The sequence below is a fragment of the Pterocles gutturalis genome, unplaced genomic scaffold (genome assembly GCF_000699245.1).
Source record: "Pterocles gutturalis isolate BGI_N339 unplaced genomic scaffold, ASM69924v1 scaffold6850, whole genome shotgun sequence".
NCBI classification, from domain to species: Eukaryota; Metazoa; Chordata; class Aves; order Pterocliformes; family Pteroclidae; genus Pterocles; species Pterocles gutturalis.
Window position 1 is genome coordinate 36,843 of NW_010138123.1, and position 19,354 is coordinate 56,196.

Below are 19,354 nucleotides of genomic sequence, written 5' to 3' on the forward strand. Positions count from 1 at the left end.
AGATCTGTTTTCAAACACTATAAAGCCACGTATGGCCTGACATTAAATATTTTAATATACTAATACTAACAATTACTTTGATATTTGTAGTTGAATAAAGGTTTCTGCATAAAAAAAGAGAATATTTCAAAATGCTAAAAATCTTACATCCCCAGAGCAAGCAGCTGACCAATGTCAAGCTCATTCCCCTTGCCCAACATTAAGACAATACTGTTTGTATCTTATTGAAAACTTAACAGCTGCTTTAGTTTCAAAACACGAAGCAAGCAAAATGTCCTGTCAGTTACTTCATTCTTGCTGGTTGACTGACTGCAGGTGTGCAGGCATTTTTTCTTCAGTATTAGACACTACTAAAGTTGAGATATGAGCCAAACTGTGTGAAATGCTTCAGTTCTAGCAGCTTTTCTTCCTCAAAACCATAGCAATGAAGATAACTTTGATTTATTTTGCCTTGTAGTCAGATTCCTAACTAGCACCATCTCCAGATGTGGACATCATTAAAATGTCCATGGGATAAGAGTTTTCATGTCACTGGGAAATTTAGAAACAAAAAAATACTGCCTTAATATTAAATGAAAAGTTATTCTGTCATTATATAGAGTAGCTAAAATCTTTCAGACTTTGCTAAGCAGACTCATTTTTATGTACTATGTAATGAACTCCTCAACAGTTTTGCCCAGCAAAAAGTGATCATACAATAGCACATGTGCTGGAAGACTGCACCAGACTCAGAAGACCAAATTCTAGTCCACATTACAAGCTAAGTTTGTGAGTTACACTAACATTCCCTTCTGTCAGTGTCATAAAACCAGTATGTATTTTAGCCCCATTAGTACAATTAGAACAAAAACTTAACCACTGTGAAACAACATTATCAAAAATCTTTGTTCATAACGCATATCATTCAAAGACCTCACAGTGCTTTGTAACACTCCAGCAAGACAAACACCTGCCCTTTAAAGATGCATATGTTACAATACAGATCAAGGGATCTTCCCAAGGTCACGCTGCATTCAGAGCAGTTCTACAGCACACCTTGTTCCACAAAGGTGTTCGTGCTGCTTCTGGTTACTTTTACCATGTGTAACAAAGATACACACATTACTTAACTTTAGGCATCTAAATTAAGGTGCTTAAGTCAGAAGCCTAGTGTCCTATACAGTGAGTTACATAGGACAGGTTTTTGCAAAGGCTATTTTACAGCTTGAGCTTAATTCAGGAGGCTATTTTGGAAGAGTCATTCTCCCCCTCCCTTGTCTACTTGAGCCAGAATCTGAACAGTTTTGCTCACTATTTTATTGCCTGCTTCCCACAGAAGCATGACCCAGTGCAATTCAGGGCTGCATGACAAGGGAGGGGGACTCTGCAGCTAGTGAGATGTTGGCACTGTGACTTGTAAAGCTGTCACAAAACCATTCATTTCACTACCCAAGTCGGATGCAGTTGACTAGGTGTAGTTCTGTGTGAGGTTTAAACTAAGACCCTATTACCATGATGCTGTTCCTTGCATCGCATCTGCCCTTGTGCAGCCATGCAGACAAATCAGAGATATGACACAACTAGTGCTCCAAAGGGGTGGCAGGCAGGGAATAGATGGGACTGTCTCCTTCGCTGGCAACTATTATGAAAGTACGTCTCCATCATTGACAAAGGAACTTAACATATAGCAAATATTAAGCTGTAAGTTACTGTCTGATTAGACAATTTTTTCTGTCCAAGTCTGTTCCAGAGTCAGGGTTGAGAGGTCTAACTTCTACTCCCTTCCCAATCCAATGGCTGACTGGAAAAACTCTGGAGTGTTTGTGTAACTGATGCTTGCAACCTGGTCAGTGACTGAAAGTCCTAGTTTTCAGTACCTTAATAAGTTTTAAAGCATTGTTGCCTTCACAGAATATTTCTATATGGATATCTGTCACTCAGCAGAAAAAAAACTATAACTTGCACACATGAGAACAAAGTGCCACATAACCATGAGTTATTGTAAGGTTGCTGATCTGAGGGAGCTGGTCCATGCTCATGCTTTTAATCCGCGATAAACTCAAGGTAATGAAATACTGTTAGTCCTCATTCATTAAGGGCTAATATTCATTGAGCTGTGAAACACTGAGAAAGATCTTGCAAGGATCTGACATACTGAAAAATCATTGCCTGGCAAATTTGGGCTACTTAAACTGTAGCACTTTGACTTAATAAACCTTCCAGTTATTTCTGAAGATGTAGGCTTCAGAGTTGAAATGTGAAAGTCATCCTTGAGATGTTCAAAATGTACTCTAAAGGTTTTGTTTACAAAATCATGTTCTGGGTCTTCCTATTGAAAAAAGCAGCTACTTCCTTTGTCATTATTCAGCTCTTTGTTTTTGGTATCTTTTAGAAGCTTTCCATTTTAAACAGAACTTTCTGTTCTGTTTATAACCATGCATATACTATTAGAGGTATATGGCATGCTGAAAGCACTAAGCTTTAACTCTTTTTTTTCCATCTCTGAGGTTCATCGTCAGTCACAATTAATTTTCAACAAAACTTCCATAATTTCTGAACTAAATAAATGAAAGTGAAATTTTCAGCTATTCATTAGTTTCTCTACACTTCTGTCACAAGTTTCTAAAATATATACAATATTTAGTCATGCAGTAAAAAGAAGAATATGCTTTTACAGTCAGGAGCCAGGCTGAGGGATGGAATTTTATCCTTATGAAGCTACACAATATTCTTTGGGGGGGCAGACACCTCTTTATCATTATGTCAACATTATAGAATATCGCGGAATGAAAACACCGGACAAAGTACATGGATTTCCCCAACTCAGAGCACTCAAAATCTCTTTTTCAAGTTAGTTAAGTATTCAAAGGTTAAAAAAGAAGGAAGATAAACATTTCTGCCAAATATTCATCTATTTCCAATGGAAAGGATTCCAGGAGATCAAGTCCTCCACAAGTATACCCCCTAAAAGGTGACACTGCATGTTATATAGTAATGTCACATAAAACATAGTGCTGATCCACTTCAGAACAGGTCATTCTGCTTACTTGGTTGCTGTTTCACTGAACATGTGGCTGTGCATGAACTAAGAGCCATCTTCTCTGAATGTACTTAATACAGATGAAATTAAAAGACAGAGATCCTCTAAGTCCCATGAAAAATTTGAAGAGTTTTTTCAGTATGCAGGCTTCCAAGGAAATTTCATCTACTCAGACTCTTTGTCTATTCCATTCAGGGTTTTCATTGAATCTTATATCACTCTGCCATGCTCTCTTATCCTAAAGTTCAGAATCACTATTTTTTCTGCCTTCAAACACAGCCCAGCAAGTTAATCTATAGTTTGCTTTTCTGCTCTTTCTACTTTGTGTCATTAGATATTCTCTCCCACAAATACAGATCTGAGTCTAGATTGACAAATCCCAGTTCTTTTTCTAGTCCCGAACTGGTTCTTTGAGTTCAAAACAGAATCAGTCTCCACTTTTCACATCTTTGCCTAATCTGGATATTTAGATAGGTTTCATATTCATCTGCATGATTTAAATCCAGGAAATAAAAAGCAGTTCTTTCTTTGACAGTCTCATTTATTAATTGCAACATTTTACTCATTGGTTTTAAGAAATGCTTTTACTAGTGACTGAAAAGGGTTAATCATCTGGTCACTCAAGTTTGATATTATGTCACAGTTTGAGCTTTCATCTTTAGCATCTGCTGGCACATGTGGCTGTTGACCTTAGCTGTGTTCTGAGCCACTTAAAAGGTTTTCAAAGTATACATATGAAGTGTGGAATCATAGTTTTAAATACTTTTTAGTGGCTGTAATGGTCATCTCTGAGCTTCTATATAAAAATTTATATAAGGACTGTTTAAAAAGCATTCAACATCATAAAACAACTAAGGAATAACATTAACATGCAACTTTCAATAGAGAGGAAGAAGCAGGGAAAAAGGAGAAAAATGAGGTAAGAAAGGAGAATGAAAAAAGTTTTAAAACAAGCAATAACAGCTAATTATTTTAAGCAATGTGAAAGTTGGATAAGTGGCAGTGAAAGACAGAAGGCGGCCAGAGTTCATTGGAATAGATACTCGAAGCTAATATTTGGGTTAACTTGTCAGTAACTGATGCTAAATTTTTGGGGCTTAAAGCCAATTTGTCATTAACCCAAAATATGACCATAAAAAAGAGGAAGCATTCAAGTAAATACACATAACCATTTCATTTTGTGTTTGTAACTACAGAATTTTAAAGATATCTCTTCAGCAACTAGGATATTGCCATGTTTTGTAAAACTGAAGTGAAAAACAGCAAAAGAAATTCTTGTCACTGATGACAGCGGAAGTTTTCACTAGAACTTTGAATCTTGTTTTACATCTGCAGTAAGCAATTGCTATTTTCATTTAGGATTATGTAATAGGAATGAACTACACATAACCTATTTTTCAGAAAGGAAATATCTAAGAAAAGTGAAACTGAAGACTTCAATGGAAAAGATAATAAAACAGTGGCAAGAAGAGTTTAAAGACATTAATCTATTGAAAGATTAATTGTACTTTGAAAGAAAAAGGTGATTACTTAGAGCATGATATTGAGCAATGCTAAATGTGACTGCAGAACTACAGAGGCCCTAAAACTTCAGCTGCAATCCAACTGTTCCAATGTGAATATGGTTAAGTGTAATGATTTTTTTTTCAGTACTGGGCTTTCTAATATAAACAAAATTGAGAACATCTAGAACACTTAAATTAGGATCAAAGGGCGAAGTGCAATCACACGAAGTAGATGCACGAGCACATTTACCTTGGAGCTCCTATAAGTTAATTTGTACTGACTAAAATAGTTACAGGACAGTTGTGCTAACAGGGTTATCGAGCATATGAAAAACTTTAACCAGTCAGCTGTAAAAACTGGCATTAATTGGTCTAGGTTTCTTTACTTCCTGCAGTTGCTCAGTATAGAGGAACAAATCAGCAGAATCACTTAGACAAATTTTTCTGCTAATATTAACATGGGTTATTATAAAAGTCAAAGTGAGTATATTTAACACATTAAGATTTTGTATATTTTAAAATTAACAAATATTTCTACCTACAAAGGTGTGATTTGAGAACTGGCTACAGCAAGAGAAGACAAAAGCTTAGGCTTTCCATCCTGATTTCAACACTGAAACCGTCCATGGCCTTGGGCAAGTCTGTCAGATTATGGGTATCAGATTCCTCATCCCTGAAAATGGGTTGATAGCACTTATCCCATATGCTGTTGTGAGGATTATTGTTTGCAATGCCCTCTGAAGACTGAAAACATTTTCAGACTATAACCACAGGACATTTTTAATTATATCTCAAAGGAAATGTAGGCAAATAACTCTTCATAAAAAAAAATCAGACTTCCAGTTTAGAAACTGTACTTACTTCAAGCCTTTGAACAATTTCTCTGACGTCTTCAGTACAATTATCAGCTGCAGACAGAAGAATACATTCTCCTCTTTCATAAAATATTTTGATGCTCATTAATCCAGACGTCCATCCAATAACATCTCTGCAGGAGCAGTTAAACACAACATTTTTTGATTCCTTTTCAATCAACATGATAAACTCATTGGAAATTCCAAGGAGACATTCAATGTCAGCAGACTGGCCAAAATCTCGTGCAATCACATTCCACATAATTGCTCCAACACTGAATAGATGTGCATCTTTCCTTGGTTTTACTTTCTCCTTTTTTTTGGCCCCTAAAGTAATAAAGCTAAACTTTGCTGAAGTATCCACTGTGGCTGTGGTAACAAAATTTTCTGCCAGATCTTTCAAGTATTCTTGACGTGTCCTTGTGGCCATGGCTCGAAATTTCTCCGACTTATGTGCCGCATTTTCAGCATTAATAACTTTGGCTAAAAGGAAGTCCCTAAAGACTGCTGACTTGGGGAAAGTTACTCCTTTGGGAATGGGTGGACCGAATGGAGGTACATCTTTTGATCGTGAAACACCAACACTGGAAATAAAAGGAAAAAATACAGTGGTTAATAGATGATAAGCAGAACTGTGATCTGTGCAGTCTATTTACACAGCTGAGTTTAGCTTTTATATGTCAATTTTCAGACATTTTAGACACTTCAAACAAAAGTGATTGGGTTGTCTGTTTTCAAATGGCTTATTTTAAACATATAAAAGACATTATGGACTATGTTACTAACACAGAAAACATCAAGGATTACTTCTTAGGATGTCACTGTCTCCTGTCTTTCATGGAATAAACACAAAATTGTTTTGTGAGATGTAAATGAGAGAAGTCTTTTCAAAAATTATTTTTTATGTAAGTCTATAATTTTCAGCTGTCACTCAGTTGCGTGATCTTAAAACTAAGAAATATATAAATGGAAACAGAATTTATTTTAATCTTCAGACATTTTGCTACGATTAAGTATGAAGATAAAGAAAAAGTATCGGTGTCAATGGAAGCATTCTGCATCTGTTTAAGTTGCCTACTCCAGGTTCATAAAATTTCAAAATACCTGCAATTCTTGATATGGACAGTTGACAGCAAGATGTAAAAGAAACAGGAATATTTTCTCATTGATACAATTATACCTACAATTGACAGCCACATAATGTACTTCAACTGAAAAAGGATTTCAAAATGCTGTGCAAACTACATACAACTACTACTAGTTTGAAATGTAGTCATATTTGGAATGACAGAGAGACATAATTTAGTAATAAGAAAAATATTACTTATGAAATGTCCTGTAACATTAAACTCAAAAGAGCTACTGAAACAAAATCAAGTTCTAGAAGACAGCTAAAAGACAGTAATATGATCCAACTTCATGATATACTTTCATTTTATTCTAAACAGCAAACAAATAACATTTATACATGCTAAATCTGCACCATTATGCTTCAAGTCTTTATCACTATTTGCACAATTCCCAACCAGTTCAGAACTATGCTTCCACTGTGGTTACCTTGCTAGAATTCATGATGCAGTAACTTAAATTTGAGAGTTAAGGTCATCCGAAATTTGAGATGTTTTTATACTCCCCAGAAGTCCTCAGTCATGTGCTTAAAAGGCCATAATTTATCCCAGTGTCATATTGCCACACTCAAGGATTTATACAGGTTACTGGCCTTCTAAAATACTTTCTTTTAAATCACTTTCTTTCAGAAAGGAAATGTGCAATACCTATTCTATTAATTTCTATTGCTATGTCTGCAAATCTTATATTCACTAACTTGTTATATCCCCGTTTTGTGCCCATAAAACAGCAAAACAGAGTTCTGCATATACCCATTTAAGACTACAAACTGTGCCACGTAACTCTAGATTAGAGCAAGGGAGACACTGGGCTTTCAAACTCATAGAAAATGTAACAAATTTTAAAATTGTATGCATTATATCTCTAGGAAACACAAAACTGTTAGAAAAGGTAGTTCCATTGCAGTCTCAATAACAAACAAAGAATTTAAGGCTCTACTCACCTATAGCACACATTCTCAGTGCAAGGATTATGCACTTTGACTATGACAAATACATGTTGAAAGTGGGAACGAATATTTTTTGGAGTAAAAGGAAGTGCTCCTGGCTCTTGGAAGACAATGGTAACTATGTCATTTCCTATATGCCTTTTCCTTAGCAGCTAGACAAGAAACATGCATTGAAAAATTAGTTACAAAAACAAAACAAAAAAAATCACAATTTCTTCATTTTCGGAAAAAGAAAAAAAAAACAAAACAAACGCAAACCAAAATAAATGAAGCTTAATTTTTCAGAAATAACTTTTAATTAATCACATCCTGGATAGCTACAGATAAAGGACATCAGACTGAACTGCAAAAAGAGGGAAAGGAAATTGGGCTAAGTTCACAAAAGTATTAGTGAGTTCTCTCACATCCTCACACTAGCTCTGCATAGTTTCTGCTCATCTCTCTTTTACTCTATGAGAAAAATATATCTATCCTACTTTAGTGCATCACTTTAGTAATAAAATGTTACATCACTTGAGATTTCTCCCTATCCAGAGAACTGTAAATCAGTTCCCTCTTTGCAGTGTAATGTTTTCTTCTATATGAAAAATATAATATTGCTTTTATTTCTGAATAAACCTTCCTTTTCCATGTTGCATTTTTATTAAACATTGTCCTGATTATTATGATCTTATTTTTTTAAACAGATTATCATGAATACTCATCACAAATTTTAACAACTGCATATCTGAGGAACAGAGCTGAGACACAGAATACTTATGGAGAAACAATGGCTATTAGAACTCATTAATTAAAAAATTATTCTTGTAATTGGTAGCTTTTATCATCAAAATATTTTTAAGGAATAATTTAAAGTACTAAATCCTTGTTACAGGTTAAAGATTAATAAAAACTACAGAACATGTCCAGCAATAACAGACCACTTCTCTCTCTCAAAAGAAAAACAAACCCAAAAAACCAAAAAAAACCCCAAAACCAACAAAACACCACAGTAAAATTACGTTCACTTTCCTCACAGAAGTATATTGTACCTCTCAATTTTTTTAGACTTTCTTCTTAAATACCTTTGCTTATAAAACATCCATGTATATTACCAGATGGAAAAAAGCAGTCTAGCATGTGCTACATTTAAAATATCCACCCACAGTCTGCCAAAGACCTTGCTTTGTCAACTAGTAGCATACAGACACTTAAAGTTTTACCTTAGCTCATGTGTAACAAGAAGAAATTTGAAAATTTTATGACAGAACAAGTAAAAGTTTATCAAACTGATTTTACAGAACATAATCTGTCTAGTATTTGCTTTCATTTTCTCAGCTGCATTAAAAGTTAGTATTTCAGCTACAACAAAAAAAGCAGAAGTTGCACATGCTAAAGCCTAAGACCCATAGGTGTGTTTCATTAGATTTCCTACAATAACACAAAGGATGGTATTCTAAAGGTAGTAAGAAGCACCAAAGCCCCAACTTTAAAGCACTCAGTAGATCTGTATTATTTTAAACATAATCAAAATCCCAAATGCCGATTAAAAAAATAAGACTTCCGATGAAACTATAAAACAGATATAAGAACAGAAAATAATATTTGGTATGTCATGTGGATCAGTCAAGTTAAAAATAACTGGCTGTTTGAGCCATTTAAGATATACATCCTGTTGCATACAAATGCCAGTAGAAGTACACTGTATGGAACTGATCACAGAACTAAGTGTCTCAGGTATACTTTAATTTGCTGAGCTAGTGAACCATACAATTAGGTCATAGTAGTGAAGCACAAATGCACGTCTAGAAGTTATTATTGTCTCACAGGTTGGATTTACACTGCAGTTAAATTTGTAAGAAACCCTCTAATTATGAGGTACAAGGTGATTAATTTCTGCCTTTGTTATATAACTAACTGCCCAATTACTCTTTCTTGCTATAGTGGTTCATGACTATGCCTTTACGTTTCAACAGAGTAAAATTACAAAAACTAGAAAGCAACATCCTGTTTCAAGTTATATTTATTTCTCAAGACAACCACTGTTTTCAAGAATATTTTTTGCTTTAGTAGACCTCTTCAGGAGGTTCTGCTTATCATCATAGGTTGCTTAAGCAAGAATAGCAGTCACTCAGAGTTAAGTTTTAGAAATGTTTGACATATTACTAGCAAAAATAGCCTTTTCAAAATTATGTCAGTTCCCACATCCTATCCCTAAAGTATTTTTCAAGAGCTTAAACCTCTAAGAGGCACAAAAATAGGAAACAGGAAGTCAGGTCATCATTTTTAAGAACCTTACCAAGCTTGCAGAGATCTTAGTGACTTCTTCGACATTTTTAAAATAAAACAAGTGTAACACTGTTATAAGTAACTGTCATGCATAAGTGGTCAGTGAACTTCAACACAACGCAAAGGCAAAGCACAGTCGTGGCTGTGCAGAGTATCATAATGCAAAGAACTTGGAAAGAGGAGAGAAGTAAAACTGGGGTGATCTGGAAGATGGAAAGAAGTGCTCTGGATAGGATAAAGGAATAGGAAAAGAATAAAGGAATAGGAAAAGAATAAAGTATCAAATGGAGAAGAAGGAGGGAACACATACTTCCCTGGGAAATGTGAGATAAGGATAGCATACTGAAAATGAAAAAGGAATTGAAGGAAACCGGAACTGAGCAAGAAGATTCATAAGAAATCCTTTTCTAGTTTCCATTCTATAACCTAGATTTTCCTCCCAACTTTTAACTCCTAGGTTTTTTTCAGGTTCTCAGTTTCCTGTTCCTCTCCCATTTTGAGGTCTGCTCAGGTTTGGGGTTTTGGAGGGTTGTTGCATTTATTTTTTTTTTTTTTAATCTGCCTTTCTAACATACTCTAAAGAGTCTCATGCCAATGCAGAGCACAATAGGAACGCTCAACAGGGTCCACAGATTTCAAAGGATTACTTACAGTAAGGAGACATCAAACACACCTTGACATCATTCTAGTATCAGTCTAAATTGGCATGGCAGAATTTGAAAATGAACCCAATCAAGTATGATAGGCAGCCAAAAGGAAATCTAAGAATACAAGACACGCAAACGGGAGTCTGGTAAGGAGAGTATGTTAGAAAAGCAGAATCCATTAGATAAAAATTATTTATACCTAATAATAGTTACTATATTATTTTTGAGATTTTATCTACTCAATTATTAATTTTCAGATATGCATCTCTGAAGAAAAGTACTGTCTTAATAGCAACAAAATATATTCTTAATTCAATTAAATGATGAAATGTTAGGAGTCAAATAAGAAAAATCTTCAAACTTATTTTAATACATGTCTAAAATAAGTTGTTGCAAAAGTTTTATTTTCAATTCGTGTTTTTAACCAGTACCAAGAGCAGAAACAAATTGCACAAGATACTTCATCAGATCTGGTTAAACCAAGCTTGGTATAACCATGTTTTGTTATTCCAACCATTTTAACAGTAGCTTAAATTCAACAAGTTTATTTCATTATTGCATATCTGTTTCATTTTTAAGTTTTCATTAAACCAGATGAAAACTGATTATTTGAACTGATTTGGACTAATCAGGTCTGACCATGTGTACAAAGCAGACTGTAAATGTGTGAACGGGAAACTTGCAAGGGAATGATTTGGAAAGGGATGTCGCAAAGGTAAAGTTTAAAGGGGAAAGTCTTGAACTATGCTTTGAAGAGAAGGCCAGTAAAGGAAAAGAAACTGGCCACACCAGGGCTGGTAGTCTTTTCTCTCCTAGGGAAGGAGCAGCTGACTTGAAATTTCCCAGCCTATGTTGCAGCCAAAGTGAAAATTACCTTGCTCTTTGGATCTCCTGCTGGCTCTAAAACTACGGGGATGTCCTGATCAGGGACCAAGCAGGGCGTAGTTATGTCCTGGAAGAAGCAACAGACAATTCTGGTGTGGCCTATTTTTGGCTCACAGGTATTTGGAGTATAAGCAACACTCAGTGCTTGCTCATTGAAGCTCGTAGTCCTAGATGATGAAGAGTGACTCAATGCCTCGCCCAGTTATTACCAAACAAGGGACATAGAGATAGGATGCAATAACCTTGTTGCCAATACATACACAATATGCTAGCAAAAAACAACAATTGAATGGGAGTCTTCATTGCTAACATAACCTGAAAGGAAAATTACCATGGTCCCTAACTTCCCCTTACTTGGGTATGTAGAGTTAGGGAGCCAAACCCTGAAGAGACAAACAACATTCATATTCCACAGCACCTGTACATTTCTCTCTGTCTTGAGCACAACTGACGCAACTGCATCTGTGGTCTTCAGAATCTAAAATGTCTCAAGGAAAAAGACCTAATGGAATTTTATCCTAATTGTGAGAAATAACACTGTTGACACATTTCACATTTTAGTATGTATTTTGGAACTAAACTGTAAGAGAAGAAAATTAAACAATGGTTTTAGATCCCTTTTGTACATTAAGGCTGGCTAAATTCTGGTCATTTGGGTGCACTTGTCACATTTCATTATGACAGTGTCCATGCTGTGCAAATACTGATAGATCCCAGCATCTAAAAAAATAATCTGGTGAGTCTTCAGACAGGCATACTACTTGAACTTGGAAAATGGCCACATCACTTTGGATCCCAAAAAAGCCATGAATAACAACATGGTGCTTCTACTAAATACTGAACTTGTTAAAGTGACAGTGACAAGAGCTTACTAAAACGGTGTGGAAAGAAGTGCTTGCAGCTGGGGAAAACCATGGACTTAAAATTGGAAGATTTTGCTGTACGCAAGAATCGGCACCTGCCTATAAAGGAAGATACACAAGGAAAGGATGAGAATGGAAGGAAGACAGAGGAAGAAGTAACAGGGGGTGTTTGAGCAACACAGCAGTGAAGCTGACAAACAGCTAAGAATTACGGAAATTGTGGATCGTGGCAAGAGGATATCCTATTCTCACAAACAAAGGAAAGTCATGAGAGACAACAACAAAAGAAATAAACACCAGGTAAGGCCACTTTTACTGTCAGTGCCTGTGATTAGCAATGAAAATAGTCTTTTTTTTTCTTTTAATGCAAGCTCATTCAGTGTACTGTATCTTCTTAATAGTGTACAGTTTTCCCTACTTACATGTGCTTTCCAATCAAAGATTGTTACAACTGATTACAGATAGAACAACTCCTAGTGTGTTTACCAAATTAATCCTGTATTGTAATAAGGCATAAGTGAAAGTTTAGAGAAGTGGAGCAATCTCAGATCAGTGACAATGATCCAATACCTTGATTACTAGCTATTGGCACAGTTGAGTGTGTGATATAGCCCAACCTTCTGTCTTCTGAAAGCCACACGTTTTAAGATGTGACTCATCTAAACATTCATATTATTCATATGGTGAACAGTTTCTGCCTTTTGATCCCTAACTTAGTTTCTTTAAACTACATCTAAATTGCAAGTGTAATGGAGTAAAATTTACTTGAAACAGTTCTTCAAACACCTCAGAATATTGTGCACTGACTATTTAAAATACATAAATACATTATATACTTTCTTCCATTTCTATTTTAATTTATCATTTCTCAAGAATTTTAATACTTTTATATTTTTCTTGCTGCCTTGACACCTCTCTTTTTCTTCCCACAAGACCTACTGATAGGGTAGACATAAAAGATACAACTCACGTATGGTTTAACAACCGGTAACCGTATTTTGTACGCTCTTCAAAAAGAAATGAGTTGACATCCTTATTTCATGAAAACCCTCCAAAATTACTGAAATCTTTGTATCTTGCATCGCAATGAGAGAATATTCTAAAACTAACTAAATAAATCCAACACTCATTTCTGCAGACCTAGAAAAATGCAGAGTAGTAGCACAGAAAGTTATGAACTATCATCAGTCTGACCTATGAGCAATTCTATTGCCTTTTTTTTGTTAATGTTGATATATTATACCAAAAGTGCTTGTACTTTTTAATTGAGTTCCAAGAAATATCCAGGACAGGCAAGACAGAGTAACCTTACTGGTGCATCGCACACTTTGGAGGCCGTGCTGTTTTTTAGCCATCCTTAATGCTTAAAAGATATTATGAATTATTACATAAGCAAAGGGAATTCTCCAGAAACAAAATAAATACACTGCAGTTTTCTGTTTTCACAAGCAGACACCTTGAAAGATAGTATAAAAATCTTATGAGATTTCTAATGCATTATAATATTTCAAGGAAAAAAATACAATTGAGTCATACTTCATATAAAACAATTCAGTTTTGAAGTATTACTTTTTAAAAAAAAACCCTCAATATCAAACATTTACAATGTAAAATTACAATTAAAAGTTAAAAAACATACCTGTTGCCTGTTACTAGGCATGTATGGAAGCATTGTTGATACATGAAACATTAACTCATAATCTTTATAGGTAGTATAGAGGGAATGAGTTCCTGTTGAATCAGCTGAAAATGAATTTAATTGCAAGAAGGTCAGTAAAAATGAACATTCATACTATTTTTTAGGACACCACTCTTTGCATACTATGATTTAAATCTATTAACGCAATGTAAAATTTTTTTCAAGAGCTAAATATCTACTCTTTAGTTTCATATTATGACACAGAAGGGTCCTGCAAGAAACTGCCCAAAGAGTTTGTTGTGTATGAAGCCTGAATGATCTAATTTTGAAAATACTGGCATTTCATGAAAAAAAGAACAAACAGCTACTTGAGTACAGTTTTACATGATATATATTTTCATTATTTAAAAAGTTAATAAAGACAATTGACTAATCCTATACTTCACCAAAACTAAACTGACAATGCTACTACAAATCTGACATTGACGCACATACTACAGATGAGATATTTTTAAAACATAAAATACGTACATAATAACTGTTATGAGGAGTAACAGTTCTAAGCTGAAAGAGGGTAGACTTAGATTAGATATTATGAAAAAAATTTCACTGTGAGGATGGTGAGGCACTGGAACAGGTTGCCCGGAGAAGCTGTGGATGCCCCATCCCTGGAGGTGTTCAAGGCCAGGCTGGATGAGGCTTTGAGCAACCTGGGCTAGTGGAAGGTGTCCCTGTCCATGGCACGGGGGTTGGAAATCAATGATCTTTAAGGCTGCTTCCAACTCAAACCAGTCTGTGAAATCTACGAATACATTGTAGTATAATGTCAGATAATTTTATTGGGATTTTTCTGATCTTTTAAAATTATTAAAATACATCTAATATATGATATGACTTAATATTTTAATAGAGTTAGCATTTCAGAATGTTTACAGCAAATCAGATGAGTTTTACTCTGTAGTCATAAATTAATCCTTTTTTTTGCCTTCTTTAATATGTCTGGATTATTTAAGTAAGTACAATTAACTTGAAGGCAGGAGGCTGGGAACACCCTATTGAGTCAAGGCAACTATCAATTTTTCTTCTCTTTTTCCATGCTCACTCATTTTTAATATAATTTTATATTTTCTACTCCAAAAACATCCTCTAGCACTTTCTTCCACATGCTGTTTAAGGTTTGGGGGTTTTATTTTCTTCTAAATAGTAACTGTATTCCAAAAAGAAATTGATTGGCCATGTTAGTTCTCTGGTTAGAAGTATATGAACATACACTTAAGTGTAAAATTCAACAGTAATCATACTCTATCTGCAGCTCTAAATCTGAAAATATTTGCGTGTGTGTATTTTGAACACATTCATATTACAACTAGCTTCATCAGTTATGTTTGTACAATAATAAAATTAACTTCATTTATTGATGTAATATAAATTACAGTTACATAATAAATAGGGAGCGTAAGTTTCTTACTTAAATGTTGCTAACGAAAGCAAACATCATTGCACTCATCTATTTTAAAATCTTTGTTGAAAATATAATTCCATTAAAACCTTTCCATGGCATTTTAGAAAGAAAGATTTTAAGAGACAGAAGGAAGAAATAAACTGTATTGTGAAGTACAAATATCTGCCTAAACTACAATCTCAGCAACTCTACTCCCTGATTCCTTTTGCATTTAGCTATTAAATAAAGTCAAATCGTCCTGAACAGATATTGCACAAAAGTCCCTTTAAATGTTTATTACAGAAATGCAGATACCTTACCTTTAAATCTATGCTTTACTAACACATCATCCTACTTAGTTGAGTATTTTTGACTTAGCACCTTGACTTTGGAAATGAGCAAGTTTTTCCTCTGAAATTTAGTCCGTTACACTAAGATGCTTTACTGAACACCCACTAAGGCCCACTGTGACTAAGGTAACATAATGGTTGCTACTACAAACATTACTCTGCTGGCAACTTTAGCAGGAAAAAAAATATATATCTGGGCTGACATTTTTGCACCTCATTCCTGTCTGAACACTAGTTTTACTTTACAAAGGTTGAGAAAAACTGGCTAAACCTTTTTCTTCAGTTATGAAACATTTCTGCTTTTTTGCAGAAAAACACCTTTTACCAAATGAAAGTGAAACAGCACTATTCCTCTGTAGAAATAAAAAGTTTAAATGTTTTCAGGGACGGGGCACCTACAACTTCTCCAGGCAACCTGTTCCAGTGTTTCACCACCGTCACTGTAAAAAATGTCTTCCTTATATCTAGTCATTATATCTTTAAAAATAGCATGTTATAATAAACTAGATGAATACCTAGATATCCTTACATGACAGCTCACAGTGATCAGTTGTCAAAATCTTGTTAAAACTACACTAAACTAAGAATGAGTTAAGTTAAATTTAAGGGCAGTGAAAAGCATTGCTAATAAAGAAGAGTGTTAAGATATCATTGACACTTTTAACTTCAGTTAAAGTTAAGGGAACTTCAGTTCCCATTTTTGCTAAAATACCCAACAAACTTGTACAATTAAACTATTATACTATCATACTTAGAGAAACTGAAAGGAAATGGCAGTAATAAGACAGTGGTTAGGTAGATGAAAGTTTATCAACTGCCCAATGATAACATGCTCACTGTGCATGTGAGAGAAACCAGAAAACTGAGAAACTTGATTGCTCCTCAAATATAAACATCAATACGTATGTTGATTAAAAAGAAGCACAAAAGTTTACTTGAAATAAGGGAAACTGTCCCTTTTCATGACTCTGTATTTTGAAATACATATAATTTCTTCTGCCTTTTTTAAGGATAAGATGTTAAAGTGTAGTTGGGATATTCTGAAATACATGAAAAATATCACTCACGTAGTATGATTTTAACTAAGTGCAAACAAATGAAATAAATTGCTTTGATTTTCCGTTCTATTAATGCCATAGAAAAGGTAAATAAACTTTCAGACAAGGTGTGATACATGCTCTTATCATACATTTCATCTTCCTCATTTACCATATAATCTTATTAATCAAAACCCAAAGTCAAGAGCGTGAAAAGACAAAACAGGATTTGGAGAAGATCAACTGGATAATTATAGTTCCTATCATAGGTTGGAAACCTAACTTACTTTTATTATCTAGCTGAGCCCTGTATTTACTAAATCCTTTTAGCCGTACTCTCTGGCCGAGCAGATCAAGGAACTCTTCAAAAGCTGGTCCTGCCATCTCATTGTTATACATTTCTTCCTCCGTGCTTTGGCCCGCTTTGCAGTAAAGGATACCAATCTTATGTTGAAAGCTCAGCTGAAATAAAAAGAAAAAAAAAATTAAAGGAAAGGAGAAATTACAGAAGCAAAGGAAAGTCAATAGTAGAACAAATATTAACAATAAAAATATTAACACTGTTATAACCCCTTGAAGAAGTTATCTGAAAGTGAAAAAATAAGTGATCTGATTTGGGAAGTTAAGCTAAAAATTATTCCTCATTTTTAAAATTATACATCAACCTAGAAATCAGATTGCAGTTACATAGTTTTCTGAACAAACTAGAGTCTCAATTCTAGAACATTAAAAAGAGATAAATTGCTTCTACAAAAAAAATACAAAAACTATTAAAAGTTAAGTATAAAAAGAGATTATTACTTCTTGAGCAGAGTATTGTCTTGTGTTCTTAGCTTTTATGCGTACTTAAGATGACAAACAGGAAACCTCCATATGAATGGATTAGTCCTATTATTCTTAAGTAATAACTTTTAGAGTTTCACAAACTGACAGAGACCATCAGTCACACCAGATTCCCTTAAGACATCTATCTATATTCACGATTCAAATCAACTCTCCAGATGTAGACTTCTCTTAATCAAACTTCAGGATTGGTGTCTAAAATGTACGTTATGCAAAGACTGCATATTCCTATTAGAGCAAAGGTGACAAGAACAGTCTGCTTCACTTTAGTCATATGTAACACATGGTCTGTCATGTTAGATACATTATAAAATTCAAATCCACAGACATGCTACTGCAAGGCGAGAATGCCAAAAGGTCAAGTCAAGAAAACACATAAATGTGAAAGAAGAAAGTGTCAAAAATAACATTCCAGAGTTCAAATAATCCTTAACTTTCCCTCTTTAATAAATGACGCATTTTTGCATTGCAAGTGTAGACCTCTCTACTCTCTACTGCAGACCACCAGCAGTCAACTAAAAACAAACAATCAAAAAAACCAAACACAAACCAAAAAAAAAAGAAAACCACTATCCAAAACCTCATCAGTCCAGGAGAAATAAAAGCTTTCACTATGCTTTTACTAACCTAGCCTTCTGTGTTTTTTATGATGCTACTTCTTTTTTGAGCTAGTATTCTTTCTTTGTCTCTCACGTAATTCAAGATGCAACTTGACAGCATTCTTATTTACCTTCATGCATAACCAACACACAAGAAAATCCCCAAGATGTCCAAGTTAATGCAGATTTTTTGCAGGCCATAGACAGATCCATTGACACTAAGAAACTCACACCCAAAAGGCAAACGTATTAAAATGAAGCAAAAGGGAGATGCCATACTATTAAAGTCAACAGCAAAACACTTCATAACAGTTGGGTCTGGAGTTCTTTTCTTACTACGAAGTCAAGCCTAGCAGTGGGACAATTTCCACTTCATTAACAGTTGGGCCTGGAGTTCTTTTCTTACTATGAAGTCAAGCCTAGCAGTGGGACAATTTCTTCTCATTTTAACTAGTACAAACAGGCCTAACTCCGTGATTCCAGTAGATCTATATTCACAGCAAAGCACACTACAAAATTTGGTGTGGAAAACCTGCAGCACACCAGGGATAAGAGTACTGTATGATGGCAGCCCTCCCGCCTCTGGTGAGCCTCAATCCATCCTCTCCCTTTGATAAGTGCTCTGTGTAGGGGTGAGCCCTTGGGGAACACACTCTGGCAGGAGGACATTGACCAGGGAGTACTTGGGAACAAAGAACCTGCCAGTAAGGACATTGTAGAGACAAAAGTTATAGCCACATGGTTCCTCCACAATCCATACTAGATTTCACTGAAAACTATGAAATCAAAACTCCGAAACAGTCTCCTGAGGAACTATGCAAACATTTAATACATTATGCAAATGAATATTACTCTGGTGACAGTATTAATCCTCTAGATCACGATTCGTATTTTCAAATGCATGACACTTCAGCTCAGCCAGTCTCACCTTCAGTTGCCAAGCATAACTCTTTTTATATTTGCTTGATTAATAAACTGAAAGCATCAAGTACATAAGAGGATTAAAAGCATAAATGGATCTCGTGCCAGTTCTATGCACAGCTTTCTGTCTATGTTCAAGTAATTACCTCATAATAAGCAGCATATAAGATACATTAATATTACATTTTGCCTGATGACAGCCCATTTCACAATAGGATTGAATTTTCAAAATTGATTGCCCAAAATAAAAAGAAGTGCTATGTACTCCTGTTTCTCAAAATTAGGAGCCAACTACTAAAGAATTACTTTCGTCAGTTCAATGGACAATCCCCATTTCCAATATTTGGGAAATACTTACAGGGAGTTTGGGAAATATGCAGGTCAGGTCAAATAAAGTAGCACTCTG

The 19,354-nt window shown here is 34.8% G+C and overlaps 1 protein-coding gene across 1 annotated transcript in view; it reads right to left on the reverse strand.

Annotated features, from left to right (window-relative positions):
* The window catches only part of SIPA1L2 (signal-induced proliferation-associated 1 like 2), a gene marked incomplete at both ends in the record, with an annotated part of 49,192 nt that extends 32,145 nt beyond the window's left edge, over positions 1 to 17,047 (reverse strand). Inside the window, 4 exons of the mRNA XM_010082852.1 lie at positions 5,386 to 5,962; positions 7,450 to 7,607; positions 13,758 to 13,861; positions 16,873 to 17,047. Of these exons, the coding sequence (XP_010081154.1) occupies positions 5,386 to 5,962; positions 7,450 to 7,607; positions 13,758 to 13,861; positions 16,873 to 17,047 (1,014 nt within the window). The remainder of the gene's footprint in view (positions 1 to 5,385; positions 5,963 to 7,449; positions 7,608 to 13,757; positions 13,862 to 16,872) is intronic.
* Between the last annotated feature and the right edge of the window lie 2,307 nt (positions 17,048 to 19,354).